The sequence below is a fragment of the Pararge aegeria genome, chromosome 14 (assembly GCF_905163445.1).
Source record: "Pararge aegeria chromosome 14, ilParAegt1.1, whole genome shotgun sequence".
Classification (NCBI taxonomy): Eukaryota; Metazoa; Arthropoda; class Insecta; order Lepidoptera; family Nymphalidae; genus Pararge; species Pararge aegeria.
In genome coordinates this window covers 16,588,590-16,614,941 of record NC_053193.1, presented here as the reverse complement: position 1 = coordinate 16,614,941, position 26,352 = coordinate 16,588,590, and the positions used below count along the sequence as shown (strand labels likewise).

The 26,352-nt window shown below is 36.8% G+C and overlaps 1 protein-coding gene across 1 annotated transcript in view; it reads left to right on the top strand.

Moving 5' to 3' along the window:
• LOC120629249 (chitotriosidase-1) overlaps positions 1-26,352 on the top strand; it is a 52,968-nt gene that overhangs the window by 14,337 nt on the left and 12,279 nt on the right. Inside the window, exons 3-8 of the mRNA XM_039898124.1 lie at positions 12,978-13,101; positions 13,701-13,882; positions 14,526-14,653; positions 19,939-20,063; positions 20,636-20,749; positions 22,483-22,685. Of these exons, the coding sequence (XP_039754058.1) occupies positions 12,978-13,101; positions 13,701-13,882; positions 14,526-14,653; positions 19,939-20,063; positions 20,636-20,749; positions 22,483-22,685 (876 nt within the window). The remainder of the gene's footprint in view (positions 1-12,977; positions 13,102-13,700; positions 13,883-14,525; positions 14,654-19,938; positions 20,064-20,635; positions 20,750-22,482; positions 22,686-26,352) is intronic.

Below are 26,352 nucleotides of genomic sequence, written 5' to 3'. Positions count from 1 at the left end.
CACAAGATTTAATCCATAGATACATATGGGAACAAACTTGTGACTTCACGTCACGAAATTTTGCAATTATTCTTTGTGAAGTCAATATCTCCGATTGATGCTACGATTACGGAGCGAAAAGTGTGTAAAGAATACATTATGTAGCAAATTAAGCTAAATGATTATTGTAGAAATGTAAAATGACACAAAAAAGTCTTCATCGTCAAAAGTTCAAAACACTTATTATACCTAATGTTTCGAGTTTTCAGATCTGTTGGCAGTGCTTATAACGGGGTTAGGTTAACAGCGAGAAGTAAATTCTCATAAATATACATTTTATAATAATAAATTAATTATTTATCGCACATAATATGTATGAAATTTAATTCAAGAAGCTTTACGATTCCAATTATAATGTCGCATTATATTACAATTATTGAAGAAGTCTTCAAGAAACGGACAGCATTTATGAATAATCGAAACGCGGATGATACTACGGGAACAGCCAGTTTGTTATATAAATAGGATGTCCCCATAGTTTTGAAATACCATATACAAGGCATTATATATATATATATATATATATATATTTTGTTTAATGTCGCAAATCTGTTGACTGTCTCGGGTTGTCGCTATTTACTGTGTACATGCGCTCTAAAAACACTTTGAAGGTTTTTTAATATGCAGATGGGGCAATATTGCGATGTAGAATATTACATATTACATCAAATATAAATATATTATATATTACATTACCATATATATTCTTCCCATATAACGATGTCGGTTTTAGATTGATTACCAAACACTGGATATGGATTTCCGTAATAAAACTTCGCGGAAGCTCCTATAAAACAAACCTACAATTTGTATAAAGAGCCATATTCATTTTACACTTAATGTTACTGTGACATTCCTAATCAGTATATGTAACAATAGTTTTACATAGATGGACATAAAATGTTCTTTGTTGCAGCTTACAAATTAATGATAATTTATTCACGAAAATGTGGGTTCTTAAAAACAATCTGTGTTAATTCTTATGTATAAATGAGGTATATGTAAAAGTACACATGTCTTTGATATTTAATAAGTTACGTAGGTACTCAACATGAGTATTCCAAAATAATTTTCATCAAAATTTATTTTTTGGAATAGTATACAGTATTTTCGTACATATTTCTCGACGGAAAAAAAATTACAAGGTACGACTGCACAGCACAACACAATTTACCAACGCTACATTTGCACTAATTTTTCATAATACGTAATCGTGTGTTTTCTACACACGATCGCGTACAATAGAGAATATTGCGAAAAATAAAAAAGACATTAATTACTCAACTCCATTCAGATTGTAGAAAGTAAAGCTTAATCGTCTAACGCAACTTCTATCCAATCTTTGCTTCAGAATATAATAACACGATGCGAGATTTTGTATTATGTACACGGTCTCTAAGAATCTACATCGCAATATTGCCCCATCTGCATATAAAAAACCTTCAAAGTGTTTTTAGAGCGCATGTACACAGTACATAGCGACAACCCGAGACAGTCAACAGATTTGCGACATTAAACAAAATCTGCCGCCTGATTACAATTTATCTCTGCATTATTTACTCTTTACTTTATAGAGTTAACCGTAGCCGATTTTATACTCTATTCGTAACAAGTTAAAGTCGTTTTTGCATTACTAATTCGTATTTTATATGGAATTAGAGGAGTGTGCGTGAAAGTGGCAGCTCTTAGGCTCTTAGGCTCTTAGGCTTTGCACTTTGAAACTTGTTTGAAATGATGCCTTAATATGGGAAATGAATATATTATTCAATAGTAGATAGTAAAAGTTTACAGAGATGTGATAGTAAGAGGGAAAGGGGAATACCCGTTTTATGTCTATTCAAATTAAGAAACATATAGATTGCCCCCTTTTGTTATTAAAGGTATATCACCCAAAAAAAACACATGTTTTTGTTGACGGGAAATGTTCATGAATGTAATTAAATAATAGACAACGTGACGTCTGAGTGATATCTGCGCAGACGCAGATGTCTTTGCATAAATTAGTTTTAAGTGTAACTCAGACGTGGAGTTATAAATTTATTTAGGCATTCACACATGTCACTTTTGTTTATTTATTGTATGGAAAAGTGACGTTTGACTTTGACGTCAGTGATCGCAAGATTTACCCCTGTCGCAAACCTGTTGCAAGATAGGTAATCACCCTGCCGTCAGTGGCGTGCATAGGGTTTTTGACCAGGGTATGCATAAAGCAGGTATATGGCATAAAATAGAAAAATTCCCCTCCAATACGAGTTATACAAGATAATTTGGGTATGCAGTGCTTTTGTGCATGTATGAAGTGCACGCCACTGCCTGCCGTGCTTTGTAGTGGGCCGGTAATCGGTTGATATAACTATATAAACATTAAGCTAAAGCCATTGCATACATAATTAAAGCGTGTTAATTAAAAAAATATTCCAAAGCTTCTCTAATGAGGGTGAAAATTAGCAGAAAGCGAAAAAAAAATTCTCGCCTCAACGAAGCAAAAAAAAATACAACCTTCAAGATACAACGAGCCTCTAACTAGCTAGTCCTAAATAAGATTACTCCGAACATCGGGGGCCGGTAAAATCAAGTAATCACCGTTTTGTGTAAACAAAAGTGAACAAAATGTTTTCTTCTAATTAAATTTACGCGTTTATTCACGTTCCCAGCGACTGGGCCTGTAATAAAGGCGCTAATAAGAGGGTACGCTGAAATAATAGTAACAAAGCTTTCCTTTTGTATTTCAGGTTCTATATTTACCTTTTATATTTGAGATTAAGTTTGGTCGTGATTCTGGTTACCTACTTTCTTTGTAATTTGAAATTCTTATCTACGTACAGATTAAGAATTTTATTTTGGTAAATCAAGTTGTTTTTTTTTTCTGGGCTGTGGCTAGTTGGTTTGCCTCGTTGGCCAGAATTAAGAACCTACGGAATCCTAATTTAGCTATTATTCCATGTAGTGCATTGTGTGAAAAACCAGTGAAAACGCCCCGCACAAATTTCACTTCACACGGGAAATGTTGCTAGCTAACAAACTTTTCCCATTTTCCCTTTTTTCATTTACTGACAGAAACTAACTTAATATATAATATATATATATTAAAAAGTAATTTTGCGATAACAATATTTTCATATAACAGCTCAACTTAACAAATAAAGTGAAAGTGCTCTCTCCATACTAACTTTTCTTGCTAACCGTTTCTCATATATTATGTTGGCTAAAAGTTTATCGCACACTGCTGCAAGCATCTGCAAAAATCGCTAGAGGCACAAATAGAGTAGAATAAACACAAGAGCCAAATCAAATTATTGTTGCACGCTTAAGATCTATGTTGCGTAGTGTTTTGTTAAGCGTCTTAGTAACCTGATGCCGTATTATGCGAACATCTTATTGTGGAACTCTGAACTTATAGTCGATTGACCTTAAGAACACAAAGAGATTCAAAGAACTGGCCAGTCTTTGAGTGACTGACGTTATTCGCATTTGAAATACTGATGAATGCCTTCCACCTCTTGCGGCAGTGTGTAATGAACTCAACTAAGCATTTGAGATGTACATGATACTAAATGTACTGCTTACACTCAGAACACAAATAAACACAAAGGACTTAGTTCCGACTCAATTATGCTCAAACTCTTGGGTTTGACGTATCCTGCCCTGGCAGAGTTAAAGTTCTGACTTAACGCAATTTAACACAATTCATGAAATTCAAAATATACGTTATAAGCTTTGTGTACAGCGTATGCTTTGAGAAAAGGATGATACCGCTTTTTTGCTTGACACCTTTGGCTTGAAATACATAAGTATTCAGACGTTATGGCATTCTTGATGTGGCTTTTAATTGTGAGTTCTATACATTCACTATAACTTATAAAAGCAGACCTCGAATTGGTTTCGTACCGGAAACCAATTAGGGGAATTTTCATCATTGGAATCGTACCGAAACGCTAAATCTATTGTCAGAACGCCATTGTCGGTAGGGTGATAACTAGTTACAACCAAGGAGTCCCACCAAACAAGACCAGACCAGAAAACCCCTCCTGGAATCGAAACCAGGCTTCTTTAAAACTACAGCGCTTACTGCAGCGCCAGTGAGGTCGAATATCGTCGAAGCAAAGATTTATGAAGAAAGATTGTATGTATATACAAAAATGTAAAAAAATACGATTTCAAAGGTTAATTTTTTAAAGTTATTACTGAAAACACGCAGAATCTATTTATTTTTAAGTTGTATCCTCAGAATTAAGATCACATAGAACCCTCATTCAGACATTATTGCATGCAGTGCATTGTGTCCAAAAACAGTCAAAATGCCCCGCGCACGACTCACTTCACACCCACGAAATGTTGCTAGCTCACAAACTTTTCCCATTTGTGTAACCGCCGCGCTTGTTTAAGAAACGCTACTAAAGTGGAGTAGTTTTTGATGCTTCAATATTAGTCGTGTGCACGGTTGCTGTATATTCTTAATTCTGTGATTGTATCTTAAAGTTTTATCATACCAACTGTCTACATAATCGATTTGTGATTGAAGTAAAAGTTCTTTGATGGAATTTGCGGTTTTGCGGTGATATATTGTTGTGGAAATATTTTACTGTTTTGCCTGAGTGCAAGATATTTCAGTATTATTCAACTGGCATTTAAAATAATGCAATACAAACGTTCGTAGACTTGAAGATTCAAAATATTATTTCCCTTGCCTAGATTACTATACTTACTTTGAAGTTTTGTTTTTTTATTTTGCTCAAAGCGCCTTCATTATTAACGTGCCTCCACTTTCATATAAAGGGTTTAAGTGGCTTAAAGCGGTGATAGCCTAGTTTGCACGACTTGGGCTTCCCATTTCTGGAGTTCAGAGTTCGATTCCCGGACGAACTTTTGTGTTTTGAGTTTTGTGAGATTAAAATATCTTCTCTCACTCTCATAGTCAGATAGGCAAGGGGCTGCATTACCGCCAATTTTTAAACTTCAGACTGGCACTAAAAATTTATTGATCAAAAAACCCAAATATTGTATAGAAGCAGGCGTTACTTTGCGGAAATCCATGATATATTATCAAAATTAAGCTTAATTTGCTATACTCCGCGAAAAGCAGGAGAATCTGTCAGGAAAATTGTTAAGCAATTGTCTTAACAAAAGTAGCAACCACTAGGCTATCACCGCTACCGCTACTAGGCATTTATAATACCTGATAATTTTTAAGTAGGTTTGGAGTAGAAATTTATGTTGTTACCTCAATATTGCGTATGTTTATTTTATCCTTTGTAAACTACTGCGCTGGAATGAAATCGGAACGACAAAACAACAACAAAAGTTAAGGATTCAAGCTTTGAGACCCGTTTAAAAATTCATAGAACGAAGACGAACAAACAATAATTAGGGGTTTTGTATAAACAGGAATTCGTCGAAATCGACCCTTTTCATATAAATTAAATCAAAATATTTATTTGTGAGAGTGGAAGGTATCAGCAGGTGTTCAGAAAATATTCAAACACGCAATATAATAGCAAAAACACATGGCCCAAATTTATATCTAAAAATTTTGAAATAGTAGTTTAATATATTTGTCGGCCGATTGCCACAGTGGGCAGCGACCCTGCTTACTGAGTCCAAAGCTGTGGGTTCGATTCCCACAACTGAAAAATGTTTGAGTGATGAACAGGAATGTTTTTCAGTGTCTGGGTATTTGCATGTATTTTAGAAGTTTTTATCTATCTTATTCATATTTAAAAAAAAAAGTCATCTTAACAAAAGCTACGCTTACTAGATGCCAATGAGTGTATTGTCGTAGTATGATTATTTATCTGACTACCCGATTACGAGTTCTTTTTGTTGGTATTTCACGAACTATTCGGCACACTACACTGGCAACGTCACTTTTAAATTGAGAAGCTGTACGATGCTTTCTTGGTTTGAACACAAAAAGAACATGAAAGTGGGTAGTCAGATTCTGCCCGTGACATACAGCTTGACATCTCGTACCTCCGCAGACCATCCTTGCAACTGGGTTGAAATATCGACAAATCCTCTAATATTATCGTGGTACGTACCCGTTGAACTATATTTAACAAATATTGATTAACCACGAACATCTTAGTTAAAAAATTTGGAACTTTTATCGAACACTAAAAACTAAAACTACTTAAAACTCATCTTAAAGCAGTAAATAATTATATCAATTTAATAAGGTTATAACGAGAAAGAACTATATTTATCAGATTATCACGTAGAGACAGTTCAGAGCTCAGTTCAGTTCAGTCAAAACCACTGCGTTTTAGCGAACGGACATTAGGAAAAATTCTGGGGATTAGGTCCAACAATCGCTAATATAACTATTGTTTTTTAATTCCCAGTTATAAATACAACTGGTAATTAAAACAATAAACTGTCTCATAATAATACTATCATGGGGTTTTTGCTCTAAGATTAATTTTATATAAAAGTCATGAATAAATCAAAAAAAATTGAAAAAAAATCTGTTTAAGGAATACTTCTGTTGGACCCTAGTACGAGTTATAAGAAACTGAAGGGTAGATACTGAACAAGTTATAAAAAGCCTACCCTTAAGTTTATATAACTCGTACTTACTGGAGATTTATTCCATTTCATATCATGTGCCCGCTTATAGTCGGGAAAAAAGTAATAGGCCGTTTTGACATTTGTCATCGCGACGTAACTAGTTATGGAACCATAAGACTCGGGACTCGATACTCACGATAAATCAATTCAAGTTTGTATCAGTACTTGATTGATATTATTATGAATTGTAAAGTGTTCGTTCGTTAAAAGTATTCCTTTAACTTCACAACCAATACGCGTGACTGGCTGTTGATTATACGTCCACTTTTCAACATGTTGAAACAGAGTACTACATAACAACAAACACAAAAATCGTGTCAAATCACTATTTTTAAATTAATGTCCAAAATAGAAGAGCCATAGTTAACGTAATAGTAAACAATATATATCAAACTTAAACGAGCGCACAGTGAACTTTGCAAGATGAGGAACGAAAAACTGCGCAGTGCGCGCGGGGACGCTTCAGTCATGTGCCGCTTGGTCAGATACATCAACTCAGACTCATTATTTAGAACCCATTTTGAGAACCAAGATCTTTCTTTGCAGTAAAGATAACTACACAATATTTAATTTCGATATTCAGTAAAAAAATGGTTACAGCTCTAGTATAAAAAAAAAAAGACTGAGAACGTAACTGTTTTCGGAACGTTTCGCAACAATTATAAATTGCATGCTACTATAAAGTAAGCGCAAAAAGAATACTCGCGATATATTCTTTCATATTATTTAACGTCCCAAAAAAATTTACGTATTTTTTAAAACACTGTGTGATTGATTTTTATTTAATTGTTTCTTTCAGTTTCGTTCCAAGTTACATTCTATGGTCTTGCACAAACGTCAAAACGGGCCTATTACATTTTTACGACTATAGTACATACCCTGTTAACGCTACTGCGGCTACCTGCGACTTCAATATTGCGAACAAATAAATTTTTCCATACACCATATACCCTATCCCACTTTAAACTAACTTAGCTCCTATGAGCCTTAGCGTAATTTAAATTACCTTTTATCGTTCCTAAATAACTAGGTTATTAAATGCAAAAAATATTTTTTTAATTCATTTGGTAGTTCCAGAGACAGACAATTTCACGAGGATTGTCTTTAAATAAACGTGATGTATCATCAGTAAACAATAATAATCCGTTATTGACCTTATCAAATGTGAGCAAGGTTAAAATGATTAAATCTTACGAACTCTTAAAATGCATACGATTTAGAACATAGGTACTACTGACCTTTATCCATACTAATATTAAATATAATGAGTTTGAGCTATTTTTTGGTGGTTTGAATGTGCTTTTCTATGGACCTGCCCATCGTATTACTAATTAGTAATATTTATTTAGTAGCCCTATTTCTGCGAATGGCAATAGGCTATTTAACATCACGCTACGATCCTTAGAAGCCAAATAAAATCTGTAAGCTCTGCTGCGTAGTGAAATTCGGCTATTGAAGATCAGAAAACGACTGTAGCAAAATACACTGACTGTAGCACAGGAGGGCGAAGCGACTAGATATGTCGGGTTATATTGAGTAGAATGAATGGATAAATTTACGCACAATGATTACGAAATTTTGTCAGACTCTATGTTTACTGTCTAAGTTTGGTTCAACCTTCGCCAATCTTGATAAAATTTGCCACAAAGATATGATAAGGACATAAAATATTTCGTCGTAACCCAAAATACTTTGTGTCCCGAAAATTCACAGGAGAACGGTTTCCGGATGGCTAAAAAAGGGCCATTTTTAAAATGCTTCGCAGCAAAACGGGTCTTGATAAAATTTTACATAAAGCTTACATCCTGAAGCTAGGTATTGCCTAATTTTAAGCCCGGTTAAATCAACTGTTCCTACGCGATTCTTTAAAAACTTAAACTAACGCGGACGAAATCGCGGCCAAAAGTTCGCGCTAGAAGTATAAGGTATGATTCACATGACCTCGACATTTATGTTGAAGATGTTAAAACTATTCTAACACTTTTCGTTAGTATATATTATATTCCTAATAATGCTGACCTTATGTTAAAGTGTTTATTATAAGACAAAGTAACACATATTTTATAACACTACAAGTTAGTCCTTGACTGCAATCAAGGCGGTTCTAGGATGGCAGCGGGCTAACCTGTTAGCTGTATGGCAGTATATTAAACCAATAAGTTAAAGGTTACCACGGGTCATTAGTATCAAAACGTTAAATTGCTTGGAGTCTTTGTTGGTAGGTTGAACCAGGGTCAATACTGAAGTTCGCACCCAGTGTTCGCCGTGCACCTTCTGCAATTTGTAGAGTTATAGGGTCTCAGCGGAGGGTCTGCCATGTCGGGCCCCGCTAGCTGGGTCGCGGTTGTGTGCGAAAGCGTTCCCGTGGCCCAGTCACCAGACTTGTCGGAACACCGTGGGGTTTTAGCCGGTACGTCCGACATAACCACTGTGCCTCCCCGTGGTGCGGTGGTATCCATAAGGATTAAACCAAGAAAAAAAAAAGTGTCAATACCAAAGCTTCTCTTTAGACCAGAGCAGAAAAAAAATACAAACTATTAATTCCCATATTGTTTTATCTTATATAAGTGCTTATAAATGGTGATAGCCCAGTGGCTAGGAGTTCGACTTCACTTTCGTGGTGCCCAGTTCGAATTACACCTCTAACTTTAACCTGCATGCCGGAGACTTCTCCATAACTTTCTCAAAGGCGTGTGAAGTCCACCACTGGGCCAGCGTGGTGGATTACGGCCTTAACCCCTTCTTATTGTGGGAGGAGACCCGTGTCCGAGCCCATACCCGTGCCGTGTAATGGGTTGCTATGACTATACTAAAAATGACTTGAGACTTTTTATGTGATAGTGTGAAAAAAACACTGCAAAGATGATTGATGATTCTACAATTATTTTAAAACTTTTTTTTAGTATCGCAATAAAGGATAGTTATTATTTTTTCTATAATTTATTTTTTTTCATTTATTTTAAATTCTTAACAATGCTTAAAAAAATAAAAAACACTATTAAAAATTTATAAAAAAAACATCCACCCTCGGCTTGCGGGGCTTTTGAATGCCCAAACAATCGGCGGTCAGGGCTCCAGAGTGAGGAACCTACTCACAATACGCGCCGTTTCAAGGACTACTGCCTTCTGTATTCGACCCTTGATCCAACAACCAAGCGAAAGCTTCTTAAGATGTTGGTCGAAGCTTTTCGCGAGAAGACCATTGACTGAAACGACGATCGGAACAATAACGGTGGACTCAACTTTTATTATAAATATCCAAAACGAGCAGATAAGAAACCACGTCATACTGTCAGCTATAAAAATTGGCGTAAACTAAACGAGCATATTTTCCCACAAATTGAAGGCTTAGTAGCAGTGAACGTTCTAACGAGCTGACAGTGAATGGAAGATAAATTCCTCCAGTTACTAGAATAGATACTTGTGCTCGTTTGCGTTAACGTTTGAGATATTAATGATTTTATCTGGAACAGTAATAATAATTCGTGCCTGAATAACATGAAGGTAATAAATAATACGGATTGTTATGAAACTAGCTGTGTCCTGAGTTCTTCGTCCGGGTTTGTTACGGTTTTTTAGACCTCACGTCAAAACCATTTTCCAGTGATAAAAGTGTGTGCGTGTAACCTTTACGCGCGTTTGAAGTAAAACTTTTAATATTATTTATTGATGTAAGTGTTCCTGGGACTCCGCCATTTCATGTTATATGATTTCACTATTTTATTTTAAATTCATTATTATCACTTTCACATTTTAAAAACATTTTCATTTGTTAAATAGAATAATTGAGAGTGAAAAATTGAAGGTTAGATCAGTATCACTATTTTATCACTATCACTTATGTATATTTCCACACCTGACACCATGTTATAGTAAGAGGTCTAAATCAAACCATTATTGGAAGATGACTGGATCATTTATTCAATAACCTTAAGGCCTACCCTCATAAGTATATTATTGTAATAACACCCACAACCTTGTCATTGGATATTGTAGAATGTCGCAATCGTCAGCAAAATTTATTAATAATTTATTTATTACAAAAGTTATAAATAAACAAGTATATTTAGAGATTTTCAAAAACTTTGCAATTTAAAATATTTGTTTTGAAACTGTTTAATTTTTATTCACTTTCCTATTCACAATTGATCCGTTTGAGAATATTGGAAATAAATAATCGCTATTGATTATGACATTTGCCACTAGCTGGCGTAAAGTCAAGAAGCGTGGAGTATATTACATATACTTACGACCAATCCAAATTATTATTTTTACATAGCTGAAACTACACAGACGTCTGAGTCAAGAAAAAATCTGAGTTAATCCCTAGTCGCGCCTAAAGAAGTATTACTTTAAAAAGTAGCCTTTGTTACCTACTTATAAGACCATATAGCCACAGTAAATATATTAAAGAAGTATGGAAACTACGAACAAACGTTCAAAACTATGGAGCCTCGTTCGGAACGTGCATCTGTGCGAGTTTGTGTTTTCGAAAGTGTTTTCGTATTTTCCACACTGATTTAATATATTTACCATGCCATACAGCTCAAACCTTTACGGAGGTCATGAAGATGATACGTTGCTTGGATAGACTAAAGAATGTACAGAAACCGTGCATGCGATTTAAATTGAAGCATCAAAAACCATTCCACTTTAGATTGGTTTCTCGAACAAACGATTACTCACTTCATACCATTAGTAATTATTTTACCTCTAATGTTCTAAGCGTTCATATAAAATGGGAAAAAAACCTTTTGACTTAGCAACATTCCGCTGTGTAAAGTGAGTCGTGCGCGGGGCGTTTTCACTGTTTTTGACACAATGCACTGCATACAATAATGGCTGAATGAGGACTCTGTATGTTCTTAACTCTATGCCTAGATACTATACAACAGAATTTTATCAACTTGCAATAAAACTTCCATTTCAGAATTAATGTCCTTTTAAAAGATTTAAAGTAGGATTGAGTTTAATTCCGGACACCCTTGGAACCTTTCAATGTCGCTCAATCCAGTTTTAATGTCTTTTCTAAAACAAAGCCTGCCTCCCTTAAGATTTAAGGCTTCGGCCCTTTTTACATAAGCAGAGTACCCTTTTATACGGAAAACGTTAATTTTTGTTTTCTTCCTATCTAATAGACTCAATTAAAGTTACTTTGTTATAGAGTTATTATATATCGTTAGTTATATTATTTAACTTAAAACTTAAACTACGCGGCCTCCACGGCTCCTGAGGACGGTTTCGGGGCGGAACGTGCGTAAGAGGGTACATTGCCGAGGATCTGTTTGGTGTGGAGTATACGGATTGAAGAAATTATAAATTACACCATACAGATCCCCTTGCTGTTGCGGAGTATAGCAAATTAAGCTTAGATTTCATAATACAAATATTGGAAACAGTTAAAGAAAAAAAAAAGATGCAAAAGCGGTCTTATCGCTTTAAGCGATCTCCTAATAGTGCCTGTTTGGTCGATCCATCGAAAAGTCGCCTTTATATATAGAAAACCCACCTCAACCCCCAACATTTGCATTTTGGTCGCATCATCGTTGCAACCTTGTAGTACCTTTTTAAAATATTCTAGGCAACTTTTTCACATTTTTATTTTCCAATAATTCAAACATCACGACAAAGCGACTAGGTAAGTAACCTAGGCATTAGTCGAACCGCATTGTCCTTGCTACATTTAGAGGGGCCTTTCTAAAATTCCTTCGCAAATGTCCCGCCGCCGCCGGGTGGAAGCTGCAATTATTTTCGCATTAGTTTGAAATGTTGCTCGCTCGGACCGAATTTTCATATGTAATCATTCTTCGGTGTGCCCTTACATATATTTTGTATGGTTAACGAGCCTCTTTCATCCAGATCCATACTAATAAATAAAGTTTCTGTGTTTTTAGCGTAAAAGCAGAGCTAAGTGCAATTTTCAACGTATTTTTGCCCAGTAAGTCAATCAAATAGTGGTGGTACGAAATTAACCGGGTCATATAGTATCTTTTATGATTTTTTAACGAAAACAGACAGTCTAAAAGCTCGAGAGTTGCATAGGCTATTTATACTCCGGCAATTACCAGCCCGCTAAGGCGCAATTCTCTTTCAGAACGAGAATGTGTATAGGCCGTAGTCCACCACGCTGGCCATGTGCGGATTGGTAGCCTTCACTCGCCTTTGAGAATACTATGGCAAGGTTTCCTCACGATGTTTTAATTAACCGTTCAAGCAAATGATATTTAGTTGCTTAAAACGCACATAACTTCGAAAACTTAGAGGCGCGCGTGTATTCATTTATGTTATCCCAGTAATGGCTAAAATCTTACCCAATGGGTTATAATCGCGTTCCATATAATATTAATAATATGATGTTATTTTGTCAACAGAGCTCCGCGAAGCGTTCGAAGCAGAAGCGCAAGAAGTTAAGAAGCCGCGTCTACTCCTCACCGCTGCAGTCCCCGTGGGACCAGACAACATCAAGAGTGGATACGATGTCCCTGCGGTTGCTAGGTAAGTTGTCCTTTGAGAATTCATTACCATTACCTGTCCACGAGTAGAAACTTTTTCAAGTGAAAATCCTGGAACTTGCTACATCGTCACCAAATGCTTCCCATGAGGTGTATGTATACAGTATTTAGTATATATGTGTACTTTTTGGGGGAACAAAAAGCCTCAAACTCGCATGATCGTCACCGCACGCTTCCCATGAGCTATATGTCTACAGTGTATATATATGTTTACTTATTGCTTGAACGAAAAGCGTCAAACTCGCATCACCGTCACCAAGATATTTCACCCCGATCGATTTAGCTGTGAAGCTGTGCATAGGTATGAAATTATGTTATAAAAAATCCTTTAAAATCGGTACTTTTTCATACAAAATATCCTATGTTCATCTTTAGGGTGAAACCAAGTGTATATTTGTGTCAAATTTCATCAGTATCGGAGCTGTTGATGTTCCGAACCAAGAACACACACAAAACAGACACGGTTTTGTAATTGTAATATTAAGTATGGAAGTATGGATAAGCTGCATGTGTGTGTGTGTTCATTGTATATATTTTATTTGAAAAACTCTTTGTTTCTATACGTAATAAACTTCCCAACAGCTATCTCGACTTCATAAACGTCATGGCATACGATTTCCACGGAAAATGGGAAAGAGAAACCGGTCACAACGCTCCCCTCTATGCGCCCTCCACAGACTCCGAGTATAGGAAACAGCTCTCCGTGGATCACGCTGCTCATCTGTGGGTCAAACTTGGAGCGCCCAAAGATAAACTTATTATTGGTAAGTGGATCTCTTTTTATCCAAGTCAATAACAGTTTAGAATGGAGAAGTACGTCGCATAAAATTAGTAGCCACAAAATTCTGTCTAACTTGCTATATGTAGATAATTAGAAGTGTGGTCAGCGACCCTGCTTTTTGAGACCAAGGCCGTGGGCTCGATTCCCACAACTGGAAAATGTTTGTGTGATGAACGTGAATGTCTATCAGGGAACATGAATTTCTGGGCGGTTATAATTATACTATAAGTATTTATGTATATTATTCATACAAATATTCATCAGTCATCTCAGTACCCATAACACAAGCTATGCTTACTTTGGGGCTAGATGGCGATGTGTGTATTGTCGTAGTATATTTATTTATTGAGTATATTTTTAAAAAATATAAAAAAAAAACCACCACTAATAAAAATTTATAAAAAAAAACCACTCTTCCGCTTGCGGGGCTTATGAGTACCCCAACAATCAGCTGTCCAGAGTGAGGAACCTCCTCACAACACGTGCAATTTCAAGAATTATACCTTTAAGAACCTTTATAAGCCGTTTTCATCGTTCCCTTAATTTAAAGCAATACAGTAAATTGCCTTTAAGATATCCACGATCCGTAGTTACGTGACGCATTCTAAGAATCTTGTTTATTCCAGGTATGCCAACCTATGGACGAACCTTTACCCTGTCAAACATGAACAACTTTAAAGTGAATTCCCCAGCCAGCGGGGGTGGCAAGGCCGGAGAGTACACAAAGGAGGCCGGTTTCCTTGCGTATTACGAGGTGAGTGACAAGACTAGAACTAGATCAGAGAGATCTCTCTCTTCTCCATGATGTTCTCAAGTTTGTGTGAAGTTTTCCATACCGCACTTGCAAACCGTGGTAGACTATGCCCAAACGCTTCTCATTCAGAGGGGAATCCTGCGACAGGCGTAATGAAATCACTGCTGTCAAACGTCACCTTTGTTTATTTACTGTATGGAAAAGTGACGTTTTAAGGCATTTATTGCAAGCTTAAAATGGGTTCGAACCTAGGGGGGCAATGCGGGAATTTATAATTTCAGATATTTCTCTGGTCTGGTTTAATGCAATTCCTCTACCGTGGCTAGTTGCAGCCATACTAATGCATGAGGCCAAGTAAATTAGCGTTCTGGTACGATGTCATGTAGAAACCTACCGGGTATAGGTTTAATTGTTTGCATAGAGGGTATGCACAGGGTATGCAGTTGATATAAAATGAATAAAATCTTGAGTACGAGTTATAAATAACTTAAGGATAGGCATTGTAAGAGTTATATTATTTTTATTTTATTAAGACTGATAGAAACAAAGATAATTTTGACGACGTAAACCGTGCTTTGTCACATGTGTCAGACTGGTTTACTGTTAATAACTTACTTTTAAATGCAAAAAAAACAAAGTGTTTGGAATTTGTTTTGCCTAACGTAAAAAAAATTGATAAAAACATCATAATAAATGGAGAAACACTTGAAATAGAAAACTCCACTGTTTTTCTAGGAGTGACCTTAGATTGTAAGCTACAGTGGGGTACCCATATAGAAAGCCTAGCGAGTAAACTCAGCTCAGCTGCATATGCAATCAGGAAAATTAGACAGCTTACCGATGTTGAAACAGCTAGGCTTGTTTATTTCGCATACTTTCACAGTATTATGTCCTATGGGATCTTGCTGTGGGGAAAAGCTGCAGATATTAAAAGTATATTTATACTACAGAAAAGAGCCGTACGATCAATATATAAACTTGGATCACGCGAATCGCTTCGTGAAAAATTTAAACAAATAGGTATTCTTACAGTAGCTACGCAATACATTTATAATAATATCGTCTTTGTGAGACAAAATATCACTCTTTATAAACAAAAAGCTGAAATGAACAATCGACTTACCAGAAACGGACATAAATTAATGATATCTGCATATCGTCGGCGAAAGGTGCAGAACTCCTTTGTGGGGTTGAGTATACGCTTTTACAACATGATTCCTAAGGAAATTCTTGACCTACCAATGCATACATTTAAAAAATGTGTAAAAACGCATCTAGTACAGCGAGGTTACTATACATTTGATGAATTCCTCAATGACAAGGTAGAATGGAAGCAGCCAGCCTCGCTCTCATCTCCCGCAAGATAGCAAAATGATTGTAAATGTTGATGTTGGAAAAGAGCAACTACTGAGTTTCTTGCCGGCTCTTCTCGGTAGAATCTGCTTTCCGAACCGGTGGTAGAGTCACACAAACATGCATACTTGACGTTTCAAAAGTGCTTATAAAGTAGGCCTACTTGAAATAAATGAATTTGAATTTGAATTTGAATTTGAATTTATAAAAAGCCTACCTTTAAGTATTTATAACTTGTAGATTTCTTCATTTTATATCATCTGCATACCCTGTGCATACCTTCTATGCACGCCACTGCCTGGTGCCCAGCGTGATAAGTTAGTTAAGAGAGGCCTTTAGTCCAACATTGAACTGTTGTAGGCTATATAGGATGATGATATATGATATATGATGATGTTTCAAATAACAGTCAATCTCTTACAGGTTTGTCCTTAAACTGCATCAACACTTGCCACCAGGTCATATTACAGTTAAGTCTTAGGATCTGGTTCTGGAAGTCTTAGGATCGAATTAATATGTAAAACTCTAACACACATAAACACACACATATACATACATACATACAAACACACACACACACACACACCTGCAAAACGAATTTATATATGTTTATATAATTTAATAAAATAATTATCTTGTATAAGCAAACATATACGTGAGTACAAGTACCTACGCGACGCAAACTCACACGCACAATCATACACTCAATCATCGAGACAACAATTTAAGGAGAGCACTGTCGCCTGTAATACAGGTTTTTATCTAAATCAGGGACAGCAGATTTGAAATTCACCATTACATACATTTATTTTTTTTCATGGTCCACTCATATTAAAGAGCTAAGTAGGAAAATGTTTGCAACCATGAGCTCACTACGGCGCCTACGTTTTGTTCTCCCGATCCCTACCAAAGTTATGTTGGCACATTCTCTCCTTCTCTCTATTCTAGATTATGCGGACGCAAGCTATCTGAATCTGACTGAGGACCAACTGAACAAACTTGAGCGTCTCCAAAATCTTGCTATTCGGTTCATATTTGGCTTGCGCAAGTATGACCACGTATCTGAATTTCGTCAAAAGCTCAAGTGGCTCCCTATTCGCCGTCGCCGGGATCTGCACGTACTTTCGCTTCTGTACTGTGTGTTATTTAATCCCAAAATACCTCCTTACTTGAAGGATAAGTTTAACTTTGTAGGAGCGGCATCTGACTTAAGATCTTGTCGTATGCTGACTTTGAGCATGCCATTCCACAAGACGAAGTTTTATAAGCTTTCCTTCGCAGTTCAGGCTATCGAATTGTGGAATGCTCTCTCTACGAACATACGGCAGGCAAAATCGCTTGATATGTTTAAAAATGCAGTTAAAGCTTATTATCTTGCTCAATAAGACGACTGGTTTTTATTTTTATATCACTATTAATTAATATAGCTTTTCAGAATATATATTAGTTTATTATTTTTAAATTTATTTATAAATATTTTATTTTATGTTTTTATTTGTGTATATTTTGTTTATGTATTCGTATGTAGTTATTGGTATGTAGGTTTATAATAATTTTACACCACCTATTTGTTCTCGCTCTTGTTGTCTCCTAATCTTAAGGTTGCCTGGCAGAGATCGCTTTTTAGCGATAAGGCCGCCTTTTGTATTCTACTCCAGTTTTTTTGTGTTTCTCTCTATTCGTCCTTTATTTTCCTAACTGTGTAGTGGTGTACAAATAAAGAGTTTAAATAAATAAATAAAAAATTTATTACATACACACCAATATAAGTTGTGAGGTACGCATTTGTTTGTATAATTATTATAATTACTTTACGTTACTTTACTTGTACATGTACCTACCTATGATAAATAAAATAAAATTATAAAATAGTGCTAACAAAAAAGTGACCAAAAAAATACTTTCTCTGGTCTAACCTGAACTAAAGTGAGTTTCTTAGTCAGCGGCAGAAGGCCGGGGGATACACAAAGGAGGTCGGCTTTCTTGCTTATTACGAGGTGATTTTAATTAAAAATTATGACCAGGTTTAGATCGTAGACCGTTTTTACTACTAAATAAAGATTCACGCAAAGATAGACAGAGGGAAAATTTAAATATTTGGTGAATAATAAAAATATTTTTTGCAGCCACCAAAATTCATACAACAACCTATGTTGTGTACATAAATATAAACAATAAAATAATAGAACCTGTCTTCGTTTATCCCCTGCCTGTACAGGGGAAAAATAAAGAATCTAGACCAACCACACTAACGTATTTACCTTGCATTGACAAATGAATTATTGGGAAATTGGCGATGTCAGCCAACGTGCCCCAAGTTAAGCCGTCGGTCTTCGATATAATAGTCGTTAAAGTCCACCAAACCGCATTTGATTAACTTGGTGGGAATATGCTCTATAATACTCTCTCATAAGTTAACGGGCTGAGGGTGTGCGATGTTCGATTAACATAGAAGTTTTTTTACGTATTGGTTTAAACTTAAAACGTGAGGTCTTACGACACGGATTCGAGGAAAACTTGATCCAGAACTGTATATATTTACTTTCAAAGATTGCCTTGACAAATAGTTAAGACTTCGGGCTTCGTATACACCCGTATACGGTGCTGGGGCATCTTTTATTGCTGCTCAGTGTTTGTTCAGCTTGGAAATGAGACGGTTTGCAGTACAGCCGCGTACGCTATATTTCACCGTTATGTCATTTAGTGGAACTTGTGTGTCGTTCTAACAAGATTTCGCGTTAGAATGTCATCGTGTTCAAGGTCTTAGGTGACTTTATCCATACGAATATTATAAATGCGAAAGTGTGTTTGTCTTTACTTCACGACCGAACTACGCAACCAATATACAAATAAATAAATAAATACTACGACGATAAACACATCGCCATCTAGCCCCAAAGTAAGCGTAGCTTGTATTATGGGTACTAAGACGACTGAATATTTTTTATATAATATTCATAAGAACTTATAATATTCATTAGCCCCAAAGTAAGCTTAGGTACTAAGATGACGGATAAATAATTTTTTGAATAATATACATAAATACTTGTTATATACATATAACACCCAGACACTGAAAAACATTCATGTTCTGCACACAAACATTTTCCAGTTGTGGAAATCGAAGCCACAGCCTTGGACTCAGAAAGCAGGGTCGCTGCCCACTGCGCCAATCGGCTGAAAATATAACGCGAAGAAGTATTGCGACGAGTACTGACACAAAACGGTCTACTAGGTCCTACTAAAATGGTGTATGTGACAAGACCTTTAAATTATGCAAATTACTCAGATTGTCCTTACACTGTTTATCATATTGTACTAATACTGTCTGTTTCCCGCGTGCTTCGTGCGCGTTACCTATGCACTCTTAATTAAATTTAATACATGACAACACAGAGTGCAATAATCGGGATATATCAGTGTAAACGTGCCACGGGGTTCGTTAAGGGATTACACCCAGTCTCATAAGAAACTTACCGACTGACAAGATCTGTAATTTCAAGGTTAAAGACCAGATAAAAGCGCTCAGCTTTTTCTTATTCGCAATTTACGGTGGACTTAATGAGCAGTAAAATTTATGATACGTTTTATGATTTGCTTTTAAACCTCGACGAACGTAGTTTGCTAAATGGCACTGTAGCTTAGGTAAGTCAGCGTTTAAATGGAAATGGAGCCTATAACTTTTTTATTACACTCAGTACTCTTCCGCGACTGGGTTGCGATACCTTTTAGATATTATGTCAACGGGATATGTCTATATATATGTATGGGATATGATTCATTCGCAAAACTGGAAAATGTTTGTGTGATGACAATGAATTATTTTCAGTTTGGGGTGTTTATCTTTGTTAAATTCAAAAAAATCTTATTCAAAATTAATTTATTTCAAGAAGGCTTAATATAACAATTATGAGACGTTATTTCTTCCCAAGGTGTGTGATATACTGAAAAACGGGGGAGCCTACGTTTGGGATGACGAGATGAAGGTACCCTATGCAGTCCACGGTGACCAGTGGGTCGGCTTCGACGATGAGAAATCCATAAGGAACAAAATGAGGTAATATTGAACTCTAAATATCACAGTTCACAGATGAATGGATGAACTAATGAATACACTTTTATTGTACCCCACATTTGCCTTGTGGTGACGGCATATCCGAATACAGTTGTCACTACCCCTGTTCTTCCCGTGGCTTTCGTACGAGGCGACTAAGGGAATACGACGGAGAGCGGCCAGCAGCGTCCTCTGTGCTACTACTACCATCTACTGATCATAATGTTTTCCTTCACCGTTGAAGCAAGTGATATTTTAATTACTTAAAACGAACATAACTCAGAAAAGTTAGAGGTGCTGGGACTCGAACTCCCCCCGGAAGTGAAGTCGAGTTCCTGCACAATGAGCTATCACCGCTTCACATAGTAGTAATTTTCTGTTCTCCGTAATGTTCTGAAAGGTGTATGGAGTCCACCAATCCGCACTGTTCTAGCGTGGTGGACTTCGGCCTTAACCCATTGTCATTGTGGGAGGAGACCCGTGGCCTTTAGCGGGCCGGTAACGGGATGATGACGATGACGATAACACTCCTAAATAACTGTCAAGTTATAATTTTCGTATAATATCTTTTACAGGTGGATCAAAGACAATGGATTCGGTGGTGCTATGATTTGGACAGTAGACATGGATGACTTTACCGGGACAGCGTGTGGAGGGGATGTCAAATATCCTCTTATTGGAGCTATGAGGTGAGAATTTTTCATTTCATATTTATTGCGTCTCGTTTTACTTGTTGCAAATGCATAATACAAGAGTTTGACGGCTTTCCGAGTGCAGACGTCGAGTTCTTTAAACTTATAAGAAGGAGGTCTCGGGTTTTATTCCCGCTGAGGGCAATCCAGATTTTGAATTAAGTCTGAAATTTTTGTGGCCTGGTCTGGTGGAAGGTTTCGGTCATGGTTGGTTGGGTTACCCCCCAACCGACGATATATTTATTTTATTTTACTTCAAGTTAGACCTTGACTGCAATCTCAAGGGTTATTTCTCAGCTTGTAAGGCACAATAATCGAGCCTCAATTTGTAGTGATGCAATTTAAGATGATAACGGGCTAACCTGTTAGGTTTATGGTAGTTATATATTTAACGTATACCCCTAATCAGTTTCTACGCGACGTCGTACCGGAACACTAAATTGCTTAGCGGCTCGTTTGTCGTCTTTGTCGGTAGGGTACAGAAGGTTCCCACCAGACAAATATGGGAGATGATAACGGGCTAGCTTAGCTTAGCTAGCAGTTGTAAGCCATACCCTTTAGTGGCAAATATTGTCGGTAGGGTGGTTACGGCCAACGAGCGTCTAACCAGACCAAAGCAGAGAAATTCCTGAAAACATAAATTCCCAAATATCCTTTGCCGGGTATCGGACCTGGGACCTTCTTTATAAGACCACAGCATCCACCGCTGCGCCAGGGAGGTCAAAATATCTATATATATAAAAGAGAAAGTGTGTGGGTATATTCCGTATAGGCTCCGAAACGGCTGGACCGATTTCAATGAAACTTTCAGAGAATCTCCGGATTGACCTGGCGAGTAATCCTGTAAAGTGACGATCGGAGCACTCCTATTTTTGAACTGTCAAACTGTCAAATACAGCTTTTATTTACTATGTTGATATTGTATTGTTGGGTGTACATGGGTGTAGATAATGAACTTCACCCGCTCGAGAAGAGAATTGAAAAGAATAAATACGGAGAGAAATAAATGATTTAATATATTATGAGACTTAAATTAAAAATTTAATGATGTAAGTTTATTGTTTAAATAAAATAAAGCAAAATCTAGCCCGGCGAAGCGGGCTGGGTAAGCTAGTATATTATAAAAAGCCTGGGTAGTTATTGTTAATCCTTCTGAGTTATTTTTTGTTAATATAAAATACTTAAAATAAATCGAACTCTCAGCTTACGACCTTCGAGCAATTTTCTATGTCATTTACGTGGATACAGAAAAAAAAGTATCTCACCCTAATCTACATCTGTAGGGAAACAACGAAATGGTTCGTAAACATTTCGTCTGGAAAGTTAATGGAGTGAACGAATCAAAATTTACTTTTATCTTGACAATTTCCCTCGAGAGCAGACTGAAGTTCTGCCAACTACAAATAAATATATTTTTGATAAAATAACGTTAACTTGTTTTTTTATTAAATTGCGCATTTATATTTGCACTCGATCTGGGCCGCGGCTGCGACTGTTGGAATTTCTGTGTTTCCTTGAAACCAAATTATATTTTTCGGTTTTTATTATAACTATTCTGCAATTTGTTCTCCAGCCACATTTTTAATATTCAATATTCTAAAGACTTGTCACTTTTTTTTTCATTATTTTTTTAGTTATGTAGGTACCCTACTCGTTAGTATTAATATCCGTTTATTATTTATTTTCATGACCTAAATTATTTTGCACTCAAATATACCTGACTTAAACAGGGAAGAACTGCGTGGTATATCCCGTGGTAAAGACGCCAAGGACGTGGACTGGGCGACAGTAGCTGGAACTATTGTCTTTGAGGAGCCCGAGAAACCCGAGCCCATCAAGATAAGCCTGTCAGACGTGCTCAGCAAGGTCAAGAAACCGACCAAGATCAACCGTATCATAAAGAACAACGCTTTGGCTGTATCCGACAAATCGAGTAAGTATAATGTCACGGATTATTTAACAACCTTCACAAAAAAGATCAACATCAGTTTAAAAATAAAAACCTGACTTTCAATATAATGAACATTATTGTACTAGTCAAGCCTTTTGACTTGATACCCATATTGAGGGGTAGTAAAATGAAACTCTCTCTCTCTATGGTCGTTCCTTCATGACTGAAGATCGTGGTCCTGGTGAGATCTCAACTTCGCGTTGGTGAACTGTCTCCATCGACTTCTGTTGGAGGCCATTTTTGCGATTTGATAGAAGCGGTCTGAATTTGATTTTTTCAGCTGGTCTGCCCATCTTGTTGGGGACCGGCCTCTAGGTCTTTTGCCTTCGGTGTTGCCCGTAACTATAATTTTTTCCAGGCTATCATTCCCCCGCCGCATTATGTATCGGCAAATATTTACATGTATTTTATTTAAGAGTTAATTTTTAACCCCCGACGCATAAACGACGGGAGTTATAAGTGTGACGTATTTGTGTGTGTGTGTGTTTGTTTGTGTATGTGTGGGCACAAAATGAAACACACACACAAATACGTCACACTGATAACTCCCGTCGTTTATGCGTCGGGGGTTAAAAATTAACTCGTAATAAAATACATGTAAACATTTGCCGATGGCTGTTTAAAAATCAAAATTAAGACATCAGTATAAAGGTACATTACATAGTTAGAAAATAGGGGAATAGATTTGTATGGAGAATCTCGCCTATATTATCCTCTTTATACATACATATTATATTATGTATGATAAATTTGGGTTAATTAGTTCATGTATTACTATGTACTTATTAGCATGTATGTATATAAAAAAATTGTACTACCTGCAGTCTATTCTCCTCTTCTTTTTTTCTCATTCTAAGGTTGTCTGGCAGAGATTGCTATTAAGCGATAAGGTCGCCTTTTGTAATGTACTTGTTTCTTTATGTTTCTGCTTTTTTTTATATGTATATATTATTGATGTAGTGTACAAATAATTAGCTTATCGACCCATTATCGGCCCACCGCAGGGCACGGGTCTCCTCCCACAATGAGAAGGGGTTAAGGCCATAGTCCACCACGCTGGCCCAGTGCGGATTGGTGGACTAAACATACCGTTGAGAACATTATGAAGAACTCCGTAAATATAAATACCGTAATACCGTAGTAAATAGGTATACGTATAAGTATTAAATACGTAAATACGTTTAAAGTGCCGTCCGTAAATTAACAGAACATTATGTACAGGCAGTGGCGTGCATAGAGGGTATGCACAGGGTATGCAGATGATATAAAATTAAGAAAATCTCTAGTACGAGTAATAAAAAACTTAAGGGTAGGCATTGTAAGAGTTATAAAAAGCCCACCCTAAAGTATTTATAACTCGCACTGGGGATTTTCTTCATTTTATATCATCTGCATACCCTCTATGCACGCCACTGTGTACAGGCATGTAGGTTTCCTTACGATGTTTTCCTTCACCGTTGAAGCAGGTGATATATTAATTACTTAAAACGCACATAACTTAAAAAATTTGGAGGTGCGTGCTTGGATTAAACGTAAGCTTATAGAAAAGTCCTATTATAGTATAAAGGACTACGTAATCGATATAAAAGCTTGGGTGTAAATTATTGCAATAACCAGGTTGCTCTTCTAATAATTTAAAATGACATTGTGAGATGGTAATAACAAAAAAAAAAACACCCGGCTAAGCTTCTTCTTAGACCAGGACGCGTTTGGAACCCTCGTAGCTTTAGTTTTAAGTTTACGAATGTGGTTATCGCCATCATCTCACTACCGTGTTATTCTTATGTACGCATCAAAAGTGCCACCTATGGGCCTACTTGAATAAAGATATTTTTGACTTTGACTTTGACTTTGGATTCGAATCCCCCGAAAGTAAAGTCGAGCTCCTACCCACGCTATCACCGCTTCACAACTAAAGAGTTAAATAACAATCACTAGGCACTCATTGTCACACTAAGGTCTCTTCGAAGCCAGAATATATCACCAATATTTAAAGAAGTGTTTAACTTTCAGCAACAACTTATAGCAAGAAAGTTTTGTGACAGTACCACATCGAATAGGCTATCAAAATATAATCTAGCAGAACGTTATACCTATATCAGACGGCAGCTTGCGAAAACTTTCTCCACACTTTTTCGAACGCAATTGGCACCTTTGCTTTTTATTGTTATACCTTTTTTTTTCTCGTGGGGAAATCCTCCTGGATACCACTACACCACGGGGAGGTGCAGTGGTTATGCCGAAATCTTACCGACTAAAACCCCACGGTGTTCCAACTCATCGCCTGGTGACTGGGTCATGGGAACGCACACAACCGCAACCCAGCCAGCGGTGCCTACTGAGGCAAGCACTTCTCTGTAACAACTTCGGTTACCACTGAACACCACCGAAGGCAAACCAGGAACACGGAGTATGCCTTTCAACTCGAGGACCAAAACTCCGACGGGCGACAGAATCCCCGTATCTATCACCCGGAGGTCCTTCTCAAGGGGGCAGAAGTCGGTTGTGCGCCAGCTGTCTACGCCCGACTCTTCTGCGGCGGAGCGGATTAGATTCTACATCGTCCTCTCTCAACCGCTCGGCCAACTCCTTCTGCACCATCACATCTTCACAGAAGGAGAAAATTTATTGTTATACCTAACCGAACTTTTATTTCGTTATTATGTACCTCATTGTTAATTTCCAGTAAAATGTATACATACACACATTGACGACCGATTGGCGCAGTGCTCAGCGCCCTGCTATCTGAGTCCAAGGCCGTGGGTTCGATTCCCACAACTGGAAAATGTTTTTCTGATGAACAGGAATGTTTTACAGTGTCTGGGTGCTTTTATGTATTTTATAAGTATTTATGAATATTATTCATAAAAAAAAAATTGATCTGTCATCTTAGCACCCATAGCTTACTTTGGGGCTAGATTGCGATGTGTGTATTGTCGTAGTATATTTATTATTTATTATATATACACATATATACTCGTATATACGTATTTATAAGTATGGGAATCGTATACTATAACATCATAAAAAATTATCTACTAGGAACTAAATGTTTATTCACGTAGGTACGCATCGAAAAATATAAGTTTAAATGGCACTTTAAGAGTGCAGAAGTTTTATTTGATTTGTTCTGAGGGTTCCGTACCTTGAAAGGAAGCAGTCCGATCGCTAAGCGAAAATAAACGCGAAAATTAATTTTCTTTAATAATATTTTTAAGTTCAGTTAAGAAGAATGTAATGCATTAACAAGTACGCGTACATACTGGAAGTAAAAAAACATTTGGAAAGTGTTTGTGAGTTTCAACAAATATCCAAGAATACCCCACGCGCTAATTACTTACGCGTAATTTCATCATCATCATATCAACCCATTACCGGCCCCCAACAGGGCATGGTTCTCCTCTCACAATGAGAAGGGGTTAAGGCCGTCCGCCATGCTGCCCCAGTGTGGATTGGTGGACTCTACACGCCTTTGAGAACATTATGGAGAACTCTCAGGTATGCAGGTTTCCTTACGATGTTTTCCTTCACAGTTAAAGCAAGTGATGTTTTAATTGTTTAAAACGCACATAACGTAGAAAAGTTAGACGTGCCTGCTGGGATTCGAACTCGCTCCCGCAAAAGTGAAGTCGAAGTCCTATCCACTGGG